At 42.4% G+C, this 24,587-nt stretch overlaps 1 protein-coding gene across 9 annotated transcripts in view; it reads right to left on the reverse strand.

The window, feature by feature from the left end:
* Positions 1 to 17,957, reverse strand: part of slit2 (slit homolog 2 (Drosophila)) — an 82,603-nt gene extending 64,646 nt beyond the window's left edge. For 7 of the 9 annotated variants that reach the window (XM_088301923.1, XM_088301915.1, XM_088301922.1 and 4 more), the window contains exons 1-4: positions 17,123 to 17,956; positions 16,389 to 16,460; positions 15,330 to 15,401; positions 7,563 to 7,634 (exon numbers count right to left, since the gene is read on the reverse strand). In XM_088301923.1, coding sequence (XP_088158049.1) covers positions 7,563 to 7,634; positions 15,330 to 15,401; positions 16,389 to 16,460; positions 17,123 to 17,334 — 428 coding nt within the window. In that variant the 5' untranslated portion in view covers positions 17,335 to 17,956. Of the gene's footprint in view, positions 1 to 7,562; positions 7,635 to 15,329; positions 15,402 to 16,388; positions 16,461 to 17,122 lie in introns of all 9 variants that reach the window. The other 2 variants (XM_088301917.1, XM_088301914.1) reach the window with 1 other exon arrangement.
* Positions 17,958 to 24,587: the final 6,630 nt, after the last annotated feature.

Below are 24,587 nucleotides of genomic sequence, written 5' to 3' on the forward strand. Positions count from 1 at the left end.
TCTTCTTTTTTTCCACACCATTTAACACAGCAAACACATCTGTAATCTTTGCGTTAAATACCCTTCATTCATTATGGCTTCCCTTCCCTCCGCTCCCTTGTTGATATCGCCTGCTTTTTTTTTTTTTGGAGCATTACTCGGCCACTTCTTGCCGCCACTACCGCCTGGCATGTTCATTATACTGGAGATCTCGTCGGATGTTCCCCATGACCTTTCACCTGTGAGCTACCGACCTCTGACACCCACACACCCTGACTGATTGAGCCACTGTGCCAAATCGGCAACACTGACCACAATGGTCATTGCAGGCACGATTATTTACATTTTTAGATTAATCCATCTGTCAGTCAAGCAATTCACACTCCTTAACAACTCTTTGAATATGATTTTATAAGGCCTAATTGCAAGAGAGACACCAAACTAAAATGAACAAATAAGGCACCAAAAGTAGATGCACAAGTTCATTATGTACCTTCTGCCACCTGGTGGAGGAGCGTGTAATTGTTGTGTCTGGCACTATACGTCACTAGCATAGATAGTCCAGCAAGGATTTATTATTTCAAGTTTTTTTACATCTCTTCAGAGCATTCAGTTATTTACATCCATCTTTTTCAAGTGATCAATTAATAAAAATAATGCAATCTGCCTGTGAAATCATATTTGAAAATGAATTCAACAGAAGCTGGAGGTCAATCCTGTCTCTATGGGCTTCTTTCCGCTCATCCAGAAACAAATTTGTGATAGCAAGCCGTTTTCACTTCACGTTTACATTTTGTCTGTATAACATAATCTTTTGTACATGTGCCATCGCAATGATGCCACACTGGCTTTGGCAAAGCCCGCTACGAATCCCTCGAGAATGAATTGCAGCATTGTGCTGGGATATGAATGGTAAAATCACTTCTTAGGAATGAGTGGCCTTGAGCAATTCAGACGTCAATCATGTTACTCATGTAAAGGCAAATGAATGACTCACTGACACTCAGCACCTTCATGCTGTTGCAAAGGGCTCGTTTGCACTCAAGGTGATTCCTCATGTGAGAACAGATCACATGAAAATACCTAAATGGAAAAAAAAAAAATGGAACGAATAGAAAGTATTTCCCAGTTTCGTTGGATATATATATATATATATCTTCGTTCATCACAATGAGAAACATAAGTAATGCTGTAAAGTGTAAATGACATCATTTCATTCCCTCCTACTTTCTTCTTTGCCTGTCCATTAATGACGAAAAAAAAAAAAAATCACACGTTTTAATTCATATTGTAAATGTTTCGAAGGACATTCCACCTCGGACATGCCACCTCCTGCTTAGATCTCCTGACTGGGACATTCTTCACCTTTCACCTCACTCGTACCCAGGAGGTCATCATCACTGTGGTAACTGAAAGCACTGGATTTGTTTTCTCTTAATTAAAAAAAAAAAACATTATTTACACAGAGACATTTTCTCTTCCTCTGACCGCCGCCATTTGCCTTTCTCTTCATTTTCCTCCTCCATGTTAGTTAACTGTCGACACGCCAGGAAGACCCACTTGTTCCCAAACATTTGCGCTATTTGAATCATTGTGCAGAGCTTGTCGTCTCGACCGAGGTGGCAAGTGCATGTGCGTGTGTGTGTGTGTGGGGGTGTGTGTGCGTATCAGGATTAACAAAAGACAAAGGCACAACTTACTAGGCTGCTAAGCAACAATGCCGCTTGGTAAAGCCTCATCGTGGCACAGTTTAGCTGAGGATTAACCGCTATTACATGCACAAACATTCACACACACACCCACACACCCCCACGCACACACACATGCACACATTCACCATTTTTAGAGACAGAGAATGTGCATTTGGTGTAAAAACTGGCGTATGTTGATTTTCATGTCGGGGCAAGTCAAGTTTACCCCGTTTGGGAATTTTTCAGACTGCGCTGCGCCATGCTGGGCGTTCCAGAGGAACGAGGGCATTTTCTTTTTACACGCCCCTTGTGCACCTGACTGAAAATAAAGACCAGCGCAGAGTACGTCTAAGTTTAATAAAAGTTTGGTGAATTTGATTAAGGTGCAGGAAAAAAGATTCTGCGCTCCGCTGATAATTGCAGTGAATGTCATCAAATGTAATTCATAAGCTCTTTGAATAATTGTAAAAATCTGTTAAATAAATGCATTATGATTATTATTAGCATCATTAATATATTTTTAAAATCACCCAATCGTTGTCACATACAGACGCACGATCAGGGATGGAAGGCTCACTTGTCAAACATGTTAATTGCATTCTCGAAATAGTTTTAGATTAGAATAGATTTTTTTTTTTTTTTTTTATACCAAAAGAAACAGAAAAGTGACCTTAGGGATCACATTTAAATCCTAGGTCGTAGGTTCATGGTTCAAATCTCAACTCCGAGTTTCCTATATGGAGATTTTGGGCTGTATTTTTGTAACCGGCCTAAATCCTGTGCTACGCCAGAACTTCAGGCTGCGCAGAGGCGGATCAGACCCGACGTTGGTAATTTCGTAGACGAGCGAGCGCAGGCTGGGGGACCTGCGAGAGGGAAGGGCTACACTGATGTTGGATTAGTCACAGACGACTTCAATCACGCTCAATTAAAGCGTCTCCTTTCATTCCATTTAAATGCGGCGGCGCGCTAGTCGCGCATTAGCGTTTCGACATGGCAGAAGCACATCTGCGCCATAAATGGGCCAAAATTGAGACCTCCCCCCACCCTAATTGTTCACGTGGCCATAGGTTTGCCACTCAGTAGGATGATTTAAAACATAATCCAATGATTGACACTGTTTACATATTTATGAATGAAATCAATTGTGTTAGACCGCCTGTCTACACTACGTCAGCCACTCCAATCTGAGCAGGTGTAAAGTTAAAATCGACTTTCTGCCACCAAATACTCAATCAGCCAGGCGCATATCCAAGACGCTCTTTCTGTCCACTCTGCCAAATTGGCAAACTTGCTCGGCGAGACTTGAGCCAGCTCACCCGCAGTAGAAAATGAATAGATAAATACAAGTTTGAAAAAAAAATCTGTGTGGTTTGAAAAATCTCTGATACGCATCACACTGGAAAGAAACAAGGCAGGGAAATAACAAACGCACAATAAAATCCAAACTTCCCATCAATCTGAAGTCTGAAGTCACAATGAAACCAAACCAGATTTGTGGAATTAGACAATGTTCTGTTTTCATCTCGCACACCAGCCTTTCATCAATCCCCAAGCATTTACTTTACAGTTTTAATAAAAGTAGAGCGTCATAAAAGGTGCCCGAAGTGAACCTTGTCAGTTCAATAGTCATAAAGTCCATGATTGCGCTCACACTCACACGCACACACACACACACAACGGAACCCGAACGGGTGATTTGCGCAGCGGCTCGGTGGTTGTCCGCGTTCTTGGCAAAGGTGCTGATCTTTTAGTGGGCCATCATGTTTTACAGAGTCCATCTAATGAACTGGCTCTGTTGGACCCAATCACCTTCTCTTTCTGTCTCTCGGCTCTCGCTCGGAGCAAACAGTCACAGCTGTGGTTCTCAGCACTCCACAATAGAATACGGGGACAGGGTGTGTGTGTGCGTGTGCATGTGTGTGTGTGTGCGCCATGGCAAATACAGAGAGACATGGTTACTAGGGTGCTGCCCGCCACATGGCGTCTCCAGATGTGTGTAACTTAATGCAGTCTGTGCCCCGCGGTATTGGGTAAATGTGTGTGTCGAAGACGCAGGTGTTTTAAAAAGGGAAAACTGACATTTTAATTGCTTGTAGACAAACATTTGGAGTGCCTGAAATTGTGAAATTACACAACTGAGTATGATTTTGTAAATGTGTCGGTGAACAAGCTGTTCAGGGTTTAGGCCCAATTGTGACGATTTATGTTTGCAAACTGTTCACTTCCTGTTGGATTGGTCAAAAAGTGCTTTCTCCTTCATAAATACAATGCCGTACTTACGTTGGAATGTCAGCATAACTTTCGTAATTTTGTTAAAGTTGCAGATATTTTCAGAGCGTGAACAGTCGTCAAGCATGTCACCACATGCAGCAGAAGACGATTCAGGATTGTTTTTTTCCTTTTTATATTTCAAGTGGTGAGCTGAAGTAAATTAATTTGATAAATAGAGGAAATTTAATTTGAGTTTTTAAAGTGATGATTCAGCTGGTAAGGTCCATTTTTCAAGAACAAGCTTAATTTAGGTTTTTTTTTTTTTTGTTTGTTTTTTTTTTAATCAGCAAAATGACATTAGCTTGCATTTTCAATTTTATCAATTAGTTTTAAAGAAATTAATACAAAACTAAGTAGTTCAAAGAAGCCTTATGGTAGTGAGCAGTATGGCTGCTGGCTGCCTCCTGAGACTTAACAATACTTTAGCGTAGCAAAATGTTTGAAAACCACAACCGGTTGCCACTGGGGTTCGTGTGCGCATTCATGCGCTTGTTCGCTTCAGCCAGTATAAGAAATGACCGGAACGTTTTTTTTATTCAGTGGAGAGGATAATTTTTGTTCATATGAGCACACGCTTGCCACAAAATATTATGCAGAATGCGTTTATATTTTCATAGGGAATGTGCATTTGAATTTTAGTGGCAATCAGTCGCCGTTTCGGACAACAGAACTGACAAACTAAGTAAAGCTACAATGCTTGCCTCCCTGCTCTGACGTAGACAGCTGATCTCACTTTTACATGCAAACCTATTTTTTTAAGGGCCAATCAAGTGTCCCTTGGTATGTAGCAGACTAGATTGAGAACTTTATTCTGTAGTATGTCATAGTCTCCGTACAGTAAATACTGTGTGAATATAGTGAGAAAAAGAAGAAAAACAATATCATTTACAGGAAAACTGAGGACATAGCTAAGCAAAGGTTAAAAAGCATAACACACACGCACAATTTTAAGCTCTAACAGAGTGAAAACAAAAATGTTCATAATAGCAGGTTGAGTAAGTGTTCATATATATAGCAGCACTGCTGGAAGGAGCTAAGACTTCGCACATACCATCTGACCTCAATAGAAAACTTAACACGATTCCACTTCCACATCGAGATTCTCATGTTATGTTTTCTAAAAATATAATAAGACACAGCATGGGGTAAAGGCACACACAAAAGAATTAATATTGACTTCAGCTTTGTGGTTGAAATGCGCACAAGATGACGTCCATACGTCTGACAAATGCGCTTGTAGCTTTGTGGCCGCCGAGGCGCCGGCTTGGCAACAACTTTTGTCGTTGTCCACGAGCACGTTTGTTGTCTCTTTCTGTGTATTTTCATAATCTAATTTATGTATCACAGCCAACACCGCCACCCAGTGAATGGTGTTAATAGGGATGAGGACTTGTTTACGGAAGATCTGCCATCAGCAGGGGCTCAGACGCACACAACCAGCGCTACACAAACGTATGTTCGCGCACTCAGAGGCCGGTGGTCTGTGACAGCTGAGTGGAGAGAAGTATAGCTGGGATGTATTTTTACATTTGGCCCACACGCTAAGCAAAATGCCAAGTCTTGGCCTTGAGCAACACACACACACACACACCCACACACACACACACAGCGATGCACGGGCAGACACACAACCTCAGACAAGGCAGGTTGAGCACAGCCAACCGCCGGGAGCAGCCGCAGAACATAAACAACGTTCACACAATGTGAATCATCTGAGCGTGTCAATATTGTTTCAGATAAATATATTCAGCTGCATTTACACTATGTATAAATATATATCTTCAGGATATACCACACCATCATTTTTCCACCAACCACAAACAACCATGACGAGGAGATCGTTCCCACAGTCTGAGATGTACAGATCGTTCTACGCTAAGCACGACGACAGAGCACAGAGCTGGAAGGTGCTGGAACAATCAGCGGCGAACGCCTTTGAAAGCAACTGTTGCTTTTCTGTGACTAAAACGATTTACTAGCCATGAAAGGCCAAATGTAACTTTAGAGGAGAAACTTGATTCATCATGAGCGCACACACACACACACACACACACACACACACACATGCGCGTGCATGCATCCGCACCCAGTGAACAACAGCTGTCGGGGTGCTAATCTCCATTAGCTACTGAACTGGCCTCACTGGAGTGAGCCATTGAAAATCACACGTGTCCTTCTGCTGCGTCCGTGTTCCACCGCATCATTGTTGCGCCATCGTTTAGGTTTTCCAGTGGCTTGCTTTGATGCAAAATACACTAAATGGACAAAAGAATTGGGACTGTGCCCTTCGGAAAGGGTTGCCACATCATTTTATATGGCCCGCAAAAGCAAATCTTGAGCATCACCTACCATGATTCTGGCTAAAATCTAAGATTTCAAATTGTCATACATAATATAGAGAAAGCTTCAGATATTGCATCATTTTTGTTGTTGTTGTTGTTACCATACTCCGTTTTACGATAACGTAACTTCAATTTAACTCGAGACAAAAATTAGTTTAACACATAATGGTGCAGTGGTCCTCGTCTGATTTCTGTGCAGCAAATGTGGGTTCAGTTCCCACTCAGTGCCAATGTGATCGCTCCCAAGCAGGGGTCTTCAATCCTGTTCCTCGAGGGCCGGTATCCTGTTTGTTTTCCATTTCTCCCTGCTGCAACACACCTGCAAATGGGAAAACAGGCAGTTCACCGGCCCTCGAGAAACAGGGCACCTGCTCCAGATTGTTGCCTGCCTTTCACCCAAAGTTATCTAGGATAGCCTCTAGCGCACCCGCAACACGGAACAGGCTAAGCGGTATAGAAAAGCGATGGATGGATGGAATGGACTTGTTTTTTCCATTGCCACAATAATAGCTTCTAAGCTTATGGGAAAAGGTTGGCCAGAGAGCGCTTGGGGGAATCATCACTGATACTGAACCTGAAAGAGGTCCTGGTGGCTCACAGTGTTTGTTCCAGTATATCGCAAAGATTTTTGATTGGGTTAAGGTCAACGTCCACAAATTCTTCCAGTCCAAACTCATCAAATGCCTTCATCGTCCTTGCTAAGTGCAGTATAGGAAAAGAAAAAGCTGTTTCCTCAATGTCTTGATGAGAAGAGATGAATAATCAAGACTGAGAGGTCAACTAAGTTCAGTCCAAATCATGATTGATTAATGGAATGATTAGGAGGTGCCGACTTTTGTCCATAGAGTTTATCAAGGGATTGCATGGCGATATTTTCAACACATCAACAGCCAGCTACACTGATTAGAATTGATTTATAAAAGGCCAAAGTGGCCTCAATATACATTTATAGCCATTAGTTAAATAAAGATCGGGACAGATTTGTGTTGGAATACCCAAAAGATAAATATTCTAGATGACGCCCTGGAAAGAGTTGCACAAACAGTTCCAGTCCAATCAATGACATTGTTGCGTAGATTGTGCCCCAAGGAACAAAAAAAGGATTCTTAATGTAACCTTTTTGTGACAAGTGTGGATTTCTGTCATATTCTGTCCAAAATGATGTCATCATAATGTCACCAAGCCATTTGTCATCTGAATGACGTCAGGCTTTCAATACAACAACGCACAGCATCTTCGTGAAAGGTGAGAAAGGACAATGGAAAACAGCACTTACAGTCGGTGAAGCTTCGTCGTGCCCAGGAAGAGCAGCTCAGGAAAAACAGCCAGATTATTCCGATTCAGGCGCCTGAAAAAGACAAAAATAACCTATTAGGAAGCCCCCCCTTTTTTTTTCCAAAAGTAGTCTGTTTAATGTTCAATGTCGATCATTATAAGTAAATAAGGAAATAGGTTACGTTGTCATGGATGAAGAAACCCACTAGCATTCATTAGCTTGCACTAAGAAGACAACCATAAACAACAGTCAAAAAATGAGCACGCTTACGGTGACAGCCAAAGCTACATTATTGCAGCTTATAAAACTCCACAACTGTTTACCATAAAAATGGCAAATCATGAATCTGGATGACAAAAATAAGAGGACAGTTTTGCATTTTACCGTCGAAATCGCAGTGGACCCACGCCACACCCCATAACCCAACCACTGCCCCAGAATAAACCCTTTGGCCCATTCTGCATATTTTGTTATACTCCATGAATCATGACGGAGGCTGAGTAGCAAACAGATGAATCATAACCCCCTCACCGGTGTCCAGTAAGACTAACCCAAAAAGTGGCCTGCTAGCATACAAACGGGCAAGATTGGCACTTTACTTTGTGTGTGAGTGCGTGTGAATGTGTTTTGTTGGGAGGCGCTCGAGTGAGTGAAGGAGAATCATTGATGCAGCTCCTGTACTCGTTTCCATTAAATTGTGTGAGTGCAGCTAATACTATTTGGTGCCTACTGACAAAAGAACAGACTCCAGGTTCCTCTTGATGGCAACATGGCTGCCGGGCAAATAGTGAAGTGGAGAAGGTGGAAGGCAGGCAAGGCATGGGGAGAAAGACAAGAGTTCCAATGCAGGGAAGGGGGGAGATTTTCTTTTAGCCACAAAAGGAGAGAGTAGAAGACGATGTGGGAAAAACAAACAGGCGGTCTGGCCGGGCTACCGAATGTGTGAAAGGGACCCCACTGAGTAAACAAGGCCCTCACAGGGGAAGAGCTCACAACAGCCCGTCATCACGCACACACATGCACACATACGCGTACAAATAGAAGCGTTGAGAGAACTCGGGTGAGTTTAATAATGTGGGTGCGATCATTTAACCCTGCTTGAGTGGAGTGAAGAGGTTTGTCTGCTGATGTCTGCGGGCGGATGTGCCTTGATGTGAGTCAGGGGAGAGTGAGGCAACTGAGTGACACAGTGAGTGAAAGGCTGCTGAAACTGTTTAACCTCGACACACACGCACACATTGACGAGCCCAAGCAACAGATGCCGTGGCAGCCATGACTAGAAGGCAATTAAGAGAAGGAAAAGAAATTGGGGATCAACATCAAAACGTGACCTCAAGCAAATTGTGAGTCGTGTGTTTGGTACCTGGGCCTTCAGCGGGGACCACCTGGCTTAATCCACCCCTTTAATACGACCACTATCACATTGCAATTAGAGACACCATCAATATTAGGCAAAAATGCAATATAACAGCATACAAATTAAGCAACAGAAAAATGAAACAAATGATACTCCTTAGAGATTTTGATTAGAGAATGTATTTACATGCGCAGATTGCTATCGATGTGTTTGGCTGGTCAAAATTGGCGTGTTTTGAACAACCAATCAGAGTACAAAAGAATTGATGATGATATCAAGAGCCAGGGGTCGGGTTCATGCGAGGATGAATTTGGAATGTTATTAGTTAAACATAGAGTCCCATTGTTAGTATACTTTGAGTTACATCAGTCAGCATTCTGAAGGGCCTGGGCCGATTAGATTAAAAAGAAACAGGCGCAATATAACTGAATTTGCCAGTGTTATTATGGAAGGAGACACTTCACTTTTGGATCTGTCGCGCTCCTCTTTTTCGCTCATCTCTTTTAAAGTTATGAGCAATAAATAGTTATCTTGGGGGTGTTGACAATAGCATGTTTTCACTTCTTTCTATATTTCACTTTATATTCATTTTTAAAAACACACTGATTCCAAGGGGTAAGTATAACTTAGCTTTGGCACAGTAATGATTTAATGGGAAACATTACTTGGCTTTATTTAAAAAAAAAAGGCACAGAATAATTCAAGTTTGTAACCCATCATAATCAAACTGTTTGTAGTAAATTAATACAATTAACAAACATTGAAATTTAAGTTTTATATGGAAGAGTTACCAAAGTGTTTGATGTCATTCATCATCTTTTTATTATTGACCGTCGTTGTTCAGGCCTCTTTTTCATCTTCACATGCATGTACACAGCTTCACCTCCACAGTTACATCAGAGGCCTATTATAAATATTTAACATGCAGCAGAAGTGATGTTTCTAAATTATTCACCCCTCTTCCCTTAACAGCTGCTCTGGAGGCAAAGAGGCTAAGAGCACCACGTCCTGCACAGAGGCCCCTGCAAACCCGACAGGTCTCGCCGAGCCAGGAGTGCCCGTTCAATGCGCTACACCTCCCTTGAGGAAGCATATGAGGCTGCTGCTGCGGCTTCTGATGGAGATGTGAAGGAGAAAGGCTATGAGCTCATCCTCCTAAAATAGATGCGATGCTGTCAGACTAACTAACCATCAGATAATGAAGATTCAAACCAATCGGTTGCATTGATACATATTTGACTTTGAATAATCACATGCACTCAGTGACCAAAACATTAGGTACACTCGCACTTGTATATGTCCCAATACGAGGACTGTGCCAGAAATGATGCTTTTACAAAACTAGCACAGGCGTGCCTTGACTTCCAAGTTTCATTTTCTTGTAACTCAATTCAGCCACTAAAATCAGTTACCCTCATCAAAATGAATCTAAATGCCAATAATGTCCTCCAATGTTAACCATTTTAAAAAAGACACAATGAAAACACAATAAAATATTATGAAAAAAAAAAAAAAGTAAAGTAATAGTCATATCAAGTGTGTTTCTAGAGCAGGGGTGGGCTAACTTTTTGATTGGTGGGCCACAATGGGTTCTAAAATTTGACAGAGGGGCCGGACCAGGACCAGATGGATGGAATGTTTTGGTAACCTCACCTCATTGGAGAAAAAAAAACACATTTGTCTATGAAAAACCACTGTATTAAGTTCCTTTAATTTTTTTCAAGTTCAGCGGGCCGGATTAAAACGTTTAATGGGCCGCATATGGCCCCCGGCCCGTAGTTTGCCCACACCTGTTCTAGAGTCTATCAATACAGTATTTGTGTGCTGGATACATGGCATAAAGGGGTGTGGCTTAATTGGTGACGTCAGGGGCTGAATTCAGTTAATCTGCATGAGACCATCTAGAGGAGAACTGATGGCCTACAGTAGATTCTTGAACATGTTCTCATTTTGTATTTTGTTGTTTGGCTGTTTGTCCCATTGAAAAATATATGAAAGCAGCTCTGGCTCTCCAAGCCCAGATGCGAGGGCATTACAGAAATGAAGATCACTCATAACTTGAGTTTTGTCCCACAACAGAAGACAAAAAAAAAAATCCTTGCATTGTTAATCAAGGCACCACTGTATTGCTCAATTTTGACACAATCCGAGAGGTATTATTTTAACAATTCTCAAGGCATTGAATCCATTCCAATGGGACTCTTTTGTGTGTATGCGTGTGAGTGCCTAAATGTACGTATATACATATGTATATGTCTCTATGCAGATATGCCGTATACAATTAGGCAAAGTGTGTCCCAAAGTGGATGAAGACATAGAAGTCGGAGGTGTGAGCGTCTCTGCAACGAGCGAATGCCTCACTGCAGCATGGCGATAATCCCTGCAGTCATAAACAGATGCTAGAGCGACACAAACTACACAGTAAATACCCACAAGCTCGCACATACGCATTTCTGCCAACAGCGTGTGGCATTTTGTGCGGTCGAGCTTTCAAAAACATATTAAACTCACACACACACACACGCGCACACCCGCACACACACGCTCACTCAGTTTTCACACCTCAGAGCCTCGCTGATATGAAGTGAGTCGCAGTTTGTGTCTGGCGAGGAAAATAACAAATCACCCCGGAAAGCAATTATTACACCGCCAACACTCGTAATGTTGTAAACACATTTGAAAATTTGTACCAACTAACACAGTCAATCAAAAATACACAAAAGCAAGTAATTACCTAAGCCCTTGACTAAACTTTTCTCTGAATTCTTTCGCTGAGGCCACAATTTCAGGCACAACTGCAGGAGTACTGACGAACATGCGTTTCCACAAAAATAAAATAAAATACATCATAGTGTGGTCAAGAAGAGAAACAGAATGAACATAGCAAGAATAAAGTTAAATAAAGCTCAAATTTATTCATTTGGCACTCTAATGGCGCGTGTCAAATAAGAACTTGTTGAATAAAAAATTATATATTTTCACCGTGAATGCAATTTATGTCACATGATACGCAAAATGTTATCTCATAAAATTACACATTGACATACACTAATATTTTTTTCTCAGTGTACCTAATGTTGTGGCCCCTGAATGCTGAGCGCGTGTGTGTCACTCTTAACGTTTGCGGTTTTTACTGCAAAAGATCCTTCAATGATTCTGTCAATCCTATCTGATCTAAAAAAAAAAAAAAAAGAATGACAGACAAAATCTATGCATTCAGACTCTTCATCCAGGCTGTAAATTCCTTAACCAGCAAGCTTCATTCAAATTCATTAGGTCTTACTCTGAATTGAGCAAACAAGTGTTTAGCCACAAATACAAAAACTTGGCTGCTGCAGTGCGCACAATAGGGAAATCTGTCTCCAATGCCGTTTGTGAAAGGAGCACGCGGCGCAAGTAATTTCAGGCTCTGCTGCTCAATAAACAAACCACACACACTGCCATAGACTTTGTTCAGAGATGATCAGCCGCAACAATGCTATCACTCAAAGCTCCAGCGGATACTTTAAGTACAGGATATTATTCCGAAATAATTCCATCTAGGACACACAAATGATTCCGTGCTATTTAGCATGTCAAAGATTTACAACACAATCACTGGCATTCAATCTCCGGTGTAATCTCTGTTGATAGACGCATCTCAAGCCGTGTAATAATTCTTCAGCAATTACGGTACTCACCGCTGTCACTTTGATCTCTGACATGTGATCACGCAATTACTGGCTAATGAGCCTATTCTTTATCTCTGATGTGCTCCAAAATCCCATAATTACAGTTTCTTAGTTATTCTCTGACTGTTCACAGGTTTTGGATGGCCGCCATATACTATTCAAATGTTAGATCATGATAAGAGGATCAAATAGTCGTCTTCCTTTTCTCCCCACGGGGAGGAATGTGTGACATTCCAATATGCACAGGACAATGAAAATAGAGAGTGAGAGATGGGCGGGTATTGAGAAATATCACAAGAAAATGGAGAACAAAAGTGTGTGCATGTGAGTGTGTGTGCGTGACAGCGTGTGTGTTCTATGTGTTTTGGAGGGGGAAGAATAGAAGTGATAGTGACAGTGCAGCCTTCCGAAAGAGAATGCACATGCATGAATGTATCCGAACCTGCGAGGGTGTTAGTGTATGTGCATGTGTAGGTTGTGACATGCCTATCTCCACCACACCTCCTTACACCCCACCTCCACAGCCTCCAGCTACTGCCCCACACCTGACCCCACCCGGGCTGAGCCCTGCAGGGCCTGTCACAAAAAAAAAAAAAAAAAAAAGACGAGAGAGGGGGAGGAACCGTTTTCCAACCCGGTGGGGGGCAGTCACTGTGGATCCATCACCCCAGCTTAGGACCCTCTCCTACGGGCAGTGGTGCCCAGCAGGCTCCCTGCAGCCTCCTGGAGGATGAAGGCCTTTGAAATCAGCCCTCGACTCCAGACTTGGAAGATGTGCCATTGTCCGGCAGCTGCAGGGGGGCGCTGATGACTGGCTCCATCTTTGTGTTTGTGAACATGCAACGCCCGAGATGGTGAATCACAGTTGAAGACCCTTACGGGGGACTAAAGAAAGAACCATGTTGTGTCAGAAAGTTAGCAGCCATCAAAGGTGTTTGTCGCCTTCGGATAAAACAAACAAGCGCCTCCTGTTAGACGGCACGGAATTGCAACGTTCTTTGTTCCGTTGTCTGTTTTGAGCGTTGACGTCGGTGTAGAAGGTCAGTCGAACCCTGGACATAATCGATTAAAGTCGACTAACCTTTTGCATACACCAGGCCTTGTCTAGGACAACAAGATGGACTGCAAACTCCTATTTAGAGGCACAATATATTCTGGATTTGACCACTATCGACTTCAGACCCTAAAAAAGATCAGTCTAGCTTTGACTTATTTTTATTCAATTGTATTTTAACAGCATTTTTTTTATTCCATTGCACAAGACACCATCGCTGTCAAAGGCTACGGGCAAAGCTTCAACATAGTTAACTATTTCCCTCTTTGTCTCCAGCCACAGGCAGCAATTCTGTGAAACAAACTTTGCTAGATAGACGAACCCAAGCACGTCATTTTTCTTTTGGTCTGCGTCGACAAGGAGCAATTACACGACAGAGAAAGGCACGGTAACCACAATATGACGCCTACTGGAGAATTTTGAAGTCAGCCTGTGTTGTCCACTGTTTGTGGAAAAGGACACCTGATCATTACGTCTACAAGAAAGGAAATGGAATTGGGAGTTTTGACCCCATTGACAGCTCCCAATCGTCTGGACAGACTATCTATAAAACGTTGGAGCACGTCATTTCAGAGGTCAGAAATCAGTTTTTGTTGTTGGACATGAGAGAGAGTCTGGCTAACAATCGCTGTTCTACTTCATTCCAGATGTGCTTAAAGCGATATCGGGGTACACACAAAAAAAGTTGAGAATATTTTAGTCTCTTCCCAGTGTAAATTTTACTGTTTAGAACGGACTAAAAATAGTCTCTCAGAGTATAATTCTCCTCGATTTGAGGAAAATGTACTCTACGAAACTTACTGTGTACTTGTCTGCGGCTTTGTCGACGCATACGCCGCATTTTTCAACACTTTAAAGCTAGCCTCCAAACCACCGGACGTCTGACTCTGTAACAGTCAACTGCATTCCATTGTGTCCTTGCTTGTTGGTCAGACAACACATAGGCACACGCACACACATTTAGATATACCAGTTGCTCAAACATCAAGCAAGGTTGACAGTCCACACAATGGACGTTTCACCAGTCAGGGGTCCACATCCCCCCTTCCTTCTTGCTGTTGTCTTTATGCCAGACTCGCTGAGCCGCTTTCAAACTACCAGGGCTTAATTATGCCATAACTGCCTGAAGGTTGGATGCTAAATGCCAGCGAATGCGCCAACCTCTCACTGCTGCTTACTTAGCTCCGTATCTTCATCTCCAAATTGTCCTCTCAGACTTGAGGCATGGCCCAGTTAGAGTCATATATTTGACGGGTATGTGTGATCGGAGTGAATTAGTGAAATGTTTTGCTTTCATCGCCATTTGTTTGTTAGTCAACAGACTTGTGTGTTCGCCCTCATTAATCGGTAAGAGGAGGCATCTTTCGTGCAGGGGTGCCAAAATCTTTTTTTGCCACAGGCCACATTGTAGTCATGGTTTCCTTCAGAGGGACGTTATGACTGTGAAACCATATAAAAAAACCACGCTATTTCCACGTGTATAATGGCAGATTGTTGGCAAGAAACATGAAGTAGAGGCAAATTATTTGTTTTAGCGGGCTACAGAAAAAGATGCGGTTCCAAGCTCACTGCCTGAGTTGTACCTGTTTATTGAAGTGTACAGTGGCGAATTTGGCAGCTGTTTTACTGTTTTGACACACATGTAAACACAAAACAAAAAAAAATAAAAAATAAAGGTCACTCACAGTCTCTCCAGCTCCTTCAGGTCCTGAAAAGCTCCTCGCTCAATTGTGGTGATTTTGTTCTCCATAAGCTGCCTGGAGGGACAAGCAAAAAATAGTGAGTTAGTGTGTCCACAAATGAGTGAGGAAAGTGTGTCTTAATGGAGTTCGAAAAAAGGAGTTTGACAAGAAGTCACAAGAGATTTTCTCTGAGATGAAAGTGGAAGGGCTTGAAGTGGGAGTGGAAAAGAGAGAGATTGATGGAGATGAAAGGTGATAGATTGTTGAAACAGCATCGGAGAGAGAGGGAGAAAAGGCAATCAGCAAGCGGTCGATAGCCACCTAGAATTTACTTTAAAACTGAACGCAGACTCATCTATCATGCAATTTAGTCCATGTCCAACCTTCTAGCTGTGACTACTCATTCACTTACAACGGAATGCTGACCAAGCCCCCGTGTGCAAGAACACATTTTGATGCAATCACATGATAAACACAAGGTGCACACACACGCAGGCTGATGACCGGAACACCGGAAACAAGCATTATAAGAACACACAAGCACACACACAAATACTCACTCAATAAGGACATAATCTCCTGAGGAATTCTAAGAATGTCTATCCGCTGCCATTTACTTTTGGATGTTGAGTCACATACACACACGCGCGCGCGCGCACACGCACACTTCTATAAGCAACCTGTTCTTACTTGACTCTCCCTTTCACCCTCCCTTCATCCATTCCCTCATTCGTGGTTGCGCGTAATGACAACCTTCTTTTCTCCTCACCATCCATCATTTCCTCGCCAGCGTGTTAATCACTGAAGCGCATGGGCCCCTGGGCCCCCAACGTTTAAAATAAGACGCCCCCCCCGCCCCCCAACGACACTTACACTGGCAAATTAACAGGTGCCAAGGCTAAGATGCACATGCACGACTCACTTGCAGCTACGAGACGCGCGCACTCGCCGAGTCTGGCGCATTGCGCGTCGTGGGAGTGCGCAACAAGAGAAGGAAGTGCACGTGCAAAAGGACGAGGAGTTACAGAAGGAAAACTCACAAAAAGCAAAAAAGCAACTTACAACACGCGCAGATTTCTCAGTCCAGCAAAATCGGCCTTGTTGATTTTAGTCAGGTTGTTAGCGTTCAGATCCCTGAAAGAGAAAACGGTGAGAATAAAAATGCAGCCTGACGAATACTTATTTTCTCGAATTGAAACTTGCACGGTGGCCCATGTCGAAATGTAATTTAAGCGTCGACTCGACCGGGAGAGATGGAGGTCGAGCTGCGGCTGTTGACGCTGCACTGCAGGCAGGGCCCATTTTAATTTGATCTTTGCCTAATAGAATACAGCCTGTTTAACTCGAAGCCCACTTGGCTTCCAAATCCGTTTTTGATTAACTCACTGGTCTGCAGACAAAACCGATGCGGTCTCGGGTGAAGCGCTAATGCAACAGTGCGAAACCACCAAACACGACCACATCACGATTGCATGGCCCTTCGCTTGTCTCTTGTCGGTCCCCACGGTAAAATCATACTTTAGTGGGCGTTTTCACATGTCGATTGAAATTACTTACGGGATGATTTATCTTAGAATGAGATTCCACTTGCTGCATATTGGGTGGTAACATTTTTCTTTGGGTAAAGGGAGTTTATTAAGACTTTTTGTTTTTAATAATTCACATTCCTTCCATTACACCATGACTTGGGGGTTTAAAACGTGAAATGAATCATTTCATTTCAAGTCAACATTGCGATATCATATCAAATCAAAATATGTAATGAGTAAAGACGTGAAGTCAAAGTAGGCACTTACAGTCTCTCAGTGTTGCGGGGTATATTCCTGGGCACGCTGCGGAGCCCTTGGCCGTGACAGTCCACTGTGGTCCCGGTGCAGGAGCACTGAGTCGGGCACGGTTGTCCGACTGCGCCCCGGCCGGACAGAGCGACGGCCAAGACGACCACCAGCAGCCCCAGAGCGGAACACGGAGCTCGGCCCAGGCCCGACGGGTTCGGGGCTCCCAGCATTGCGGCAAGTGGAAAGTGACCGACAAAATAGCGAGAGAATGAAAAAGATCCGGTAAAGTGTTCAGCAAACTCAGCGGGGTACCGTCCTCCTCGTCGTCTCTAAAATTTCACGTCCTAAATTTACATTGGGATCTCCTTAATGAGGGGTGCGATGAATTAAGAACCAGGAGTGGGGTCCCCCAGAAGGAAGCTCGGAGAGGCGGTGGAGCGACTCTCTGGCAGCGCTACAGCGGCACAAACTTCCACATGTCCGCGGCATGCAGCGGCCAAATCCCCCTGGCACCTCGATCCTTCTTGTCCTGATCCACAGCAGCCTCTCACACTCACACTTTAAGCGCACCCCTGCACACGCACACACGCACGCACACTCCCTCACACGCACATACTCCAGGTAAGGCTTTCTTGTGGTGATTAATTCTCAACAACGTCCAGCGAAGAACAACTGAAGCCTTTAGCCCACTTCCTCTCCAAAAAGGCTTAGGAAAGGTGATGTGGACGTGCTGCTTCTGGACGCGTGTCAATGAGTCACAGGTACCGGTAGTGGTGTCGGTAACGTGAAGGAGGACACAAGTCCGCCAGAGAGCTGAGCGCAACACCTCAATCCAAATGAGTGAGCTTGGTGCGTCAAAGGGCTGCAGCCCACACTGTGTGGTCGAGAGACACCAGAGGGGGGAGAGAGAGCGAGACCGAGAGAAGGGGGGGGGGCGAGAGAGAGAGAGAGAGAGACAGTGAGAGTGAGAGCGCGCAAGAGAAGGAGATTTAGAGGATTAATCCAGCCGAGATGTCCAATTCTCCACGAACAAACTCAATTTATATGTTTGTTGATTAGGAAACTGAATTTAGTTATCATTTTCTTTTTTAATCCAATCATTTTTTTGGAAAAATTAGGAAATTAGTGACGACTTGGAAAACGCCTACTTTTAATGAGGACTATGGCCACGCCCCCTCAACGCTTTCCATGTTTTGCTTGGACTCATTGAAGGGACCGATTAGAAACTCTCCATTGGAAATCATTGTACCTTCATGGCTCATAACGTCCAGAAACGATGGCCAATTGCCACCGAAAATCATGTGGACATCCCTACCTATGACCACTTCAACATATCAAAAGTATTAACCTCTCTGCAGCTGTGAGGAAATGTCGAAGTAAGCAGATGCACCGGCAGAGCTACATTTATGTATGTATGTATCTGTTGCGTTCTGCTGAGGTGAGAAATAAATGGAGGTAAAATGTACAGATATTTCAAAACTAGGGAGCAAAAATCAAAAATCATCCCAAAAATGAATACTCAAGTAAATATACCTGTAAATTGTACTTTAGTCCAATAACAATGTATACTTGTACAAAATTACGTCCCACCAACGAGATATCATAAGCATGGGGTTAGAAAAGGAGCCTTGAATGTGAGTCACATTTAGAAGGAGAGACCCCAAGACAAGACATACAAACACCACGCCTCACCTGATGCTTTCTTTAGCCGTCTCCCCCAAGGCGACAAAATGGGGGACACCTGTCCGACATTGGAGTACAGTTGCAGGACTTCCAAGTAGCCTAATAATCATGTGCTATATCCAAGACACCGAGAGGCGATGTTGCTGTTTTAGCATGCTCGGGGCGTCTGTGTCTAGTTTGCAGGAAACATTAATAGGACTGTGTGAAGATTTACACTTTGCTTTTAACATTAAATTACTAGAACAAGAAATGTCATATTCATGTTTGGTCTATTTTCAGCAACAGTGCCTCGTCAATAAAACGATGAACTATTTATAGCTACAAGCTTATGACTACAAAGGAAATAGCAGTGCCTTCCAAGCAAATTGTAAATACGCCTCTGGATATTATTTTACAAGGAGTTATGACTTGATCTGCTGTTAGATATTTTACCCAGATATTGTTTTTCTCATTGTGAGTGTTACCATGGAGTTAGCCACAATATGTTCATGGATGCTCACACGACCAATAACAGTAAAAATAAAGCTGTTTGTACAGAATACTCCATATTTATCACGTCTGGGTGTCACTTCAGTACGATAGAAATCAGATCAAATAAAAGAGCTGTATCAATGATTCTGGATTTTTGTACCAACGATAATGTACGAAGACATGATTACAATTCATTCGGATGATCAAGATCATCAATCTTAATTGACAAATTTATCTATGATATGGCGACGCCAAAATGGCTGACAGCGATGTTGTTCTGAAGAGATGTCACAAATTTTGTGAGCAGGGTGAACGGAATGGACGCACACATACACACACAGACGCAAACATAGAGCGAGTGTCTTGACCTCTGCTGAACTCCTGAAAGTAACTCACTGAACTTGCGGTTAAGAACCACTGCAAGAACAAATATTGCCCCAAAAAAAGTCGGAAGTGAAAATCTGGAAAAGCATTAGAGAAGAAGAATGCAGATGTTTGTTGCGTCAACACATCACAGACTAAAATACTCAACTTCTCACTGTTAAGAACTGCGTCCGGGGTGACATGCCCACTTAAAGGTGTTTAACTTTGACAGCTATTGAGAGTGTGTGACTGGAGGGTCACCGGTGGCAGTAATGCAAAGAGGAAGTGATTAAAAAGCAGAAGAAGAAAGAGAAAGACATCTTCGCGCTTCAGGGGACAGGACTTGTTTGGACATACCTGGCATGACTTGTCCTAACCTTAGACATACACACACACACATAACATTGCTTCAAACAAACACAAGGCAACAACTATAAAGATACACTGTCTGAATTGTGCAGTTCATGCAAATAGCAGTTTGGTTACACTTTTGAAAAATAAAGTCCACACTTGATTTCATTAAAGTTCTCACGTCCTTGCCCCAGTCCACCAAGCTCAGTCCAAAAGGCCTGAACTGGATGAACTACAACAGGCAAACGTCAAACACTTGCCGGAAAAGAATAAAAACACACTCTTCCATTTTCAATCCATGTCTACGTGTTGTGCATCCGTGATCGTTAAGCAACAAGACTACTCGGCACAAAAAAAAAAACAAAAAAAAAAAAATGAGCATGGTTACGATCCCGCAGGATGTATCATAACGGCCTTTGTGATCCACTGACCTTTAGCAGCTGCCGGTGTGTCAGGAATTGCTTAGAGGGATGCACCGAGGCACTGGAGAGCTAATCAGTGATAACAGCTGGTCTGGAATTGGTAAACCAAGAAGCTCCCCCACCTCCTCCAGTGGATGGAATACTTCTAATAACACTGGTCAACACATTTTTAACTAGTTTTTTTTACTCAGCGATGCTTATCTAGAGATTTTTTTTTTGTGCTGATTCAGAATCTGTCCTAGTTTTTCCGCTAGCATATCAGGTTTTCCTGATAATAATAATAATAATAATAACAATAATAATATATTATGTAATATACTACTGTAATAAATCTAGTAATATTTATGAAATTAGGGTTAGGTTCACCAATGGATTTTTTTTTTAGTCATCCTAGCTATGACTTATACAACGCATGATAAAATCCATTCTGCGCGAGCTTTTATAGGTCAAACTTAAAACAAAAAAATTTTAATAAAAAAAAAAAAATGCGTGAAAAAAGAAAAGTCATTTTCAAATCTGCTTTGAAAATAGATTTAGGGACACCTAACACTATCTGTGATTACATTTTTGCTTTCGTTTAGTGTCATTTATCAATTGCAATGTTTACCAGTAAGCCCCGGAACCGAATGTGTTCTTCAGCCTGTGCGGGACTCCTTCAGCAGTTCTCGTAAAGACGAGCTTTGATTTTGAATAATCTTGATGTCCTGTTTGTACACGCCACTGGAAATGCACTTAGTCAAGCACAATGTTGATAAATGAAAATTGGGATGAGGACCAAATTGTGTACCTTCTTAGTTCCTGCAAACACCCGAACATTATTGTTGAGAAGAAGAATGTATTATTCGCTAAAGGCCGTATTCTTTTTTTTTTTTTCTTTCTTTTTGGATGCACAGAATCTCCCATCCACTGAAGTTTCTCATTTATGCACCTTTTTTCCATTTACAAACCAACACTAACGTTTCTGTCAAATCCTTGTTTACATCCTCCAGTTGAGCACTTATTTTTTTCTTATCTAATGCCCTCCAGGAGCTGTTGTAAGTCCCGTGCCCCATGATTGCACTTTTAGATTGACTCATGCTGGTGGCTCGGAGTTTGTCTGAAAGCGCCGCACGCAACAACTGCAGTCAATGCAACGGTGGCAATGGCGCGTTAGGTTTCGGATCATTTGTTTTAATTTGACATATGCCGGTCGTGACGAGACACGCAGCCTAGGCAACGCTTAAACACTCAGGCTCACTTGCTTTTCAAATAATGGAACAGCTACAAACACATATTTCAGGGCACAAAACCAACCATGCTCACACTCATACCTAGGGGCAATTTACAGTGTCCAATGCATGTTTTCGGAATGTGTGAGGAAATCGGAGTACCCCGAGGAAACCCACGCAGGCGTGGCAAGAACATGCAATTCCACACAGGAAGGCCGGAGCCTGAATCGAACCCACGACCTCTTTACTGCGAGGTCATCGTGCTAACCAGTCGCCCACCGTGCCGCCCTTTACACAACTATATTAAATTAATATCAATTAAAATATTAGACTTATAAGTGGTTGACATGAAAATGCAACTGCATTTAAAGTTGATTTTTTTGTGCGTCGGTTTGTCCCTCCACGACTGTAATTATAAGTAAGAGGAAAAAACATACCCTGATGTGGAATTTGGCAGGTCGGAAGTACTGAATGGCTGCTAATGAGATTGTGTGTGCCCAATAGAATGCTGATGTTCCTCAATCAAGTCTGTTGATTTAGAAGCCGTTTGTGTTTGTTTTATGGCCACGCAATAAAGTTGAAGGGGTAGGGGTCAGTGTGTGTTACGTACGTGCGTGCGGGTTGGTCAGCCACCTGGCCTCGAAACAGCTGCTTACGAGACACATGCAGCTCAAAGCTCATCCTGACACACAAAACATATTAACACACGCGGACACAGTCAGAGGGTATCATGTGTATTAATTAACCACATTTATGCATGGGGTGTGTGTGCGTGTGTGTGTGTTTTGCCTGATTATCACGTCATTAAAAACCAATGATGTTTGTGTTTGGACTGCCACTGTCAACACAGACGTCGGTTACACAGCTGTATTGTGACACACACACACACACACACACGCACACACACGGGAATATGCAGACGGAGCCACGCCAAAACACAAACAACAACATTAGAATAAAACTAAAAACTCCTCCCTGTGTCTCACATTTCAGCACACCGTAAGAAGCGCTGAAATTGGACTGAAGTTGCTGCGTTGCAACTGATTGTTGTCACACACACAAGCACTAACAAACACACAGTCGCAGCAGCCTGGGGTGATGCTAAGAGGGTGAATGGGATCCGCATGAGGGGACTGGTATGTCGGAAACGTTCCCTAGTCGTTGGAGGAAGGCGTGTCAGGTTTCACATCTCACTTGAGTCTGTGTTGGGGAAACTAAAACATCACTGCACGTCACATGACAGACAAGGAAGTGTATGCCAAACTACAATTTCTGAAAATAAAATTGTCCATAGATAACAATTAGGTGAGGCATGCATTCGTTAATCAGAGGTCTTTGGCACCATATTATTTAAAGCAGTGATTCTCAATCTTTTTTGGAGTGAAAAGCATGTCATTGTTTTGTTAGTTGCTATATGTGGTTGGCATACATGAATAAACATTTTTTTTTTTTTAATCTGTTAACACATTGTTTGTTTAAACAAATGACATTGGATAATTTTCCTTGGCACACCTGATCACGGCGTGCTTGTGTGCCGTGGCTCATTGGTTGAGGATCACTGCTTTAAAGTATTATGGCTCAACCATAATTTCTGAATGCAGTATATGACTTTTTTTAAATTCTCAGCAACTCTCACCTGCAAATATTTTTCTTTTTAGTTTTGTTTATTTATATGTAATTATTGCCATTTTGCCACTACTCTTCAACTTTTTGAACTAAATCCATAATATGATCGGAATGATGGAGTGTACTTATTACATTTGACCATTTAATTAAAAAAAAAAAACATTTTAACACTGCTCATGAAATTGTGATACTTCATTGCATAAGTCACTATTTCAAGAGTCATTAGGTTCAAATAAAATAAAGCCTGTCATATTGGCAATGTCATTTTTCAAGCAGGATGTGTCTGGAGACACTTTTGAAACTACAATGTTTGCACCAGTAACACAGAGGAGGGACCTAGAGGTTTCCAAAATCGGCTGCTGTGGAGATTTCTTAGAGCACTTGGGAACCATATCTGGTCACGTAAATGTAAATTTCAAAACGTTCACCCATAGTGAGTAAGAAAAAAAAATGTTTTTGGTGTATTATACTTGACCCCAAAATGTTTATTTTGACACCAAATTTGTCATTATAGTGTAACAGAAACAAAGTCACGGGCTCCATATTATCTTTAGCAAATTGGCGTCCATTTTCAATAGAAAATCAATTTCCAATGCAAAGTGCGTTTTAGGATAAATCTATTTGTATGACCCAAACGTGCTCCCATTCCAAAGGGAACCTTGGCACCATTACTTGAGGTCAAAGGCCCATTTTTGGGGCTTAACCTCTCTACTATTAGAAAAAAACGCATCACAAACGAGCATGATGTCAAATTCCCCCTCAACAATGGACTCTCAGACATTCTAATCCTCTCATACTATTATCTTTCATTGTTTTCACTCTGCTGCTGTTCCTCGGACCAAACTAAGTGACCCAGTCACCACCGTGTTAAAATAGCCCGTAAGTACAAAAACAAATACGTGTGTGAAACTAATTGAGCGCGGTCTAGTGCTGGCTTGTTGAGATGCAACACTGAGACAAGAGATTAAACGTCTGTCTGAATCCAAACCCAAATTGAGATTAGCTGGGGAATAGAATAGATCCCATATATATCCCTTGTCTCGAAAGAATTGGCGAAGCCGTCATAGTCAAAGTGCGAGTTAGCAAATAAACACGGACAGGCAAGACGAATAATGACACTTTTTTTCTCTTTGTCTTCCGTCTCTCTCGTTTTTTCCATCAAGCCAAATGAGGATAAAGCGCAAAAGAAAAAAATATATATACATATACTCATTTTTCAGTATGCTAATTCAGTAACAACAGGGAACAACTGGTGCCATAAAACACAACAAATCACAGATCGCAACAATATTTATGTTGGCAAAATGTAAATTCTTCATTACACTTCACACACATTCTTTTTTTGGACTGCTACTTAGA

This window comes from Idiotropiscis lumnitzeri, chromosome 8, assembly GCF_059441095.1.
Source record: "Idiotropiscis lumnitzeri isolate Australia: NSW breed Sydney's pygmy pipehorse chromosome 8, RoL_Ilum_1.0, whole genome shotgun sequence".
Classification (NCBI taxonomy): Eukaryota; Metazoa; Chordata; class Actinopteri; order Syngnathiformes; family Syngnathidae; genus Idiotropiscis; species Idiotropiscis lumnitzeri.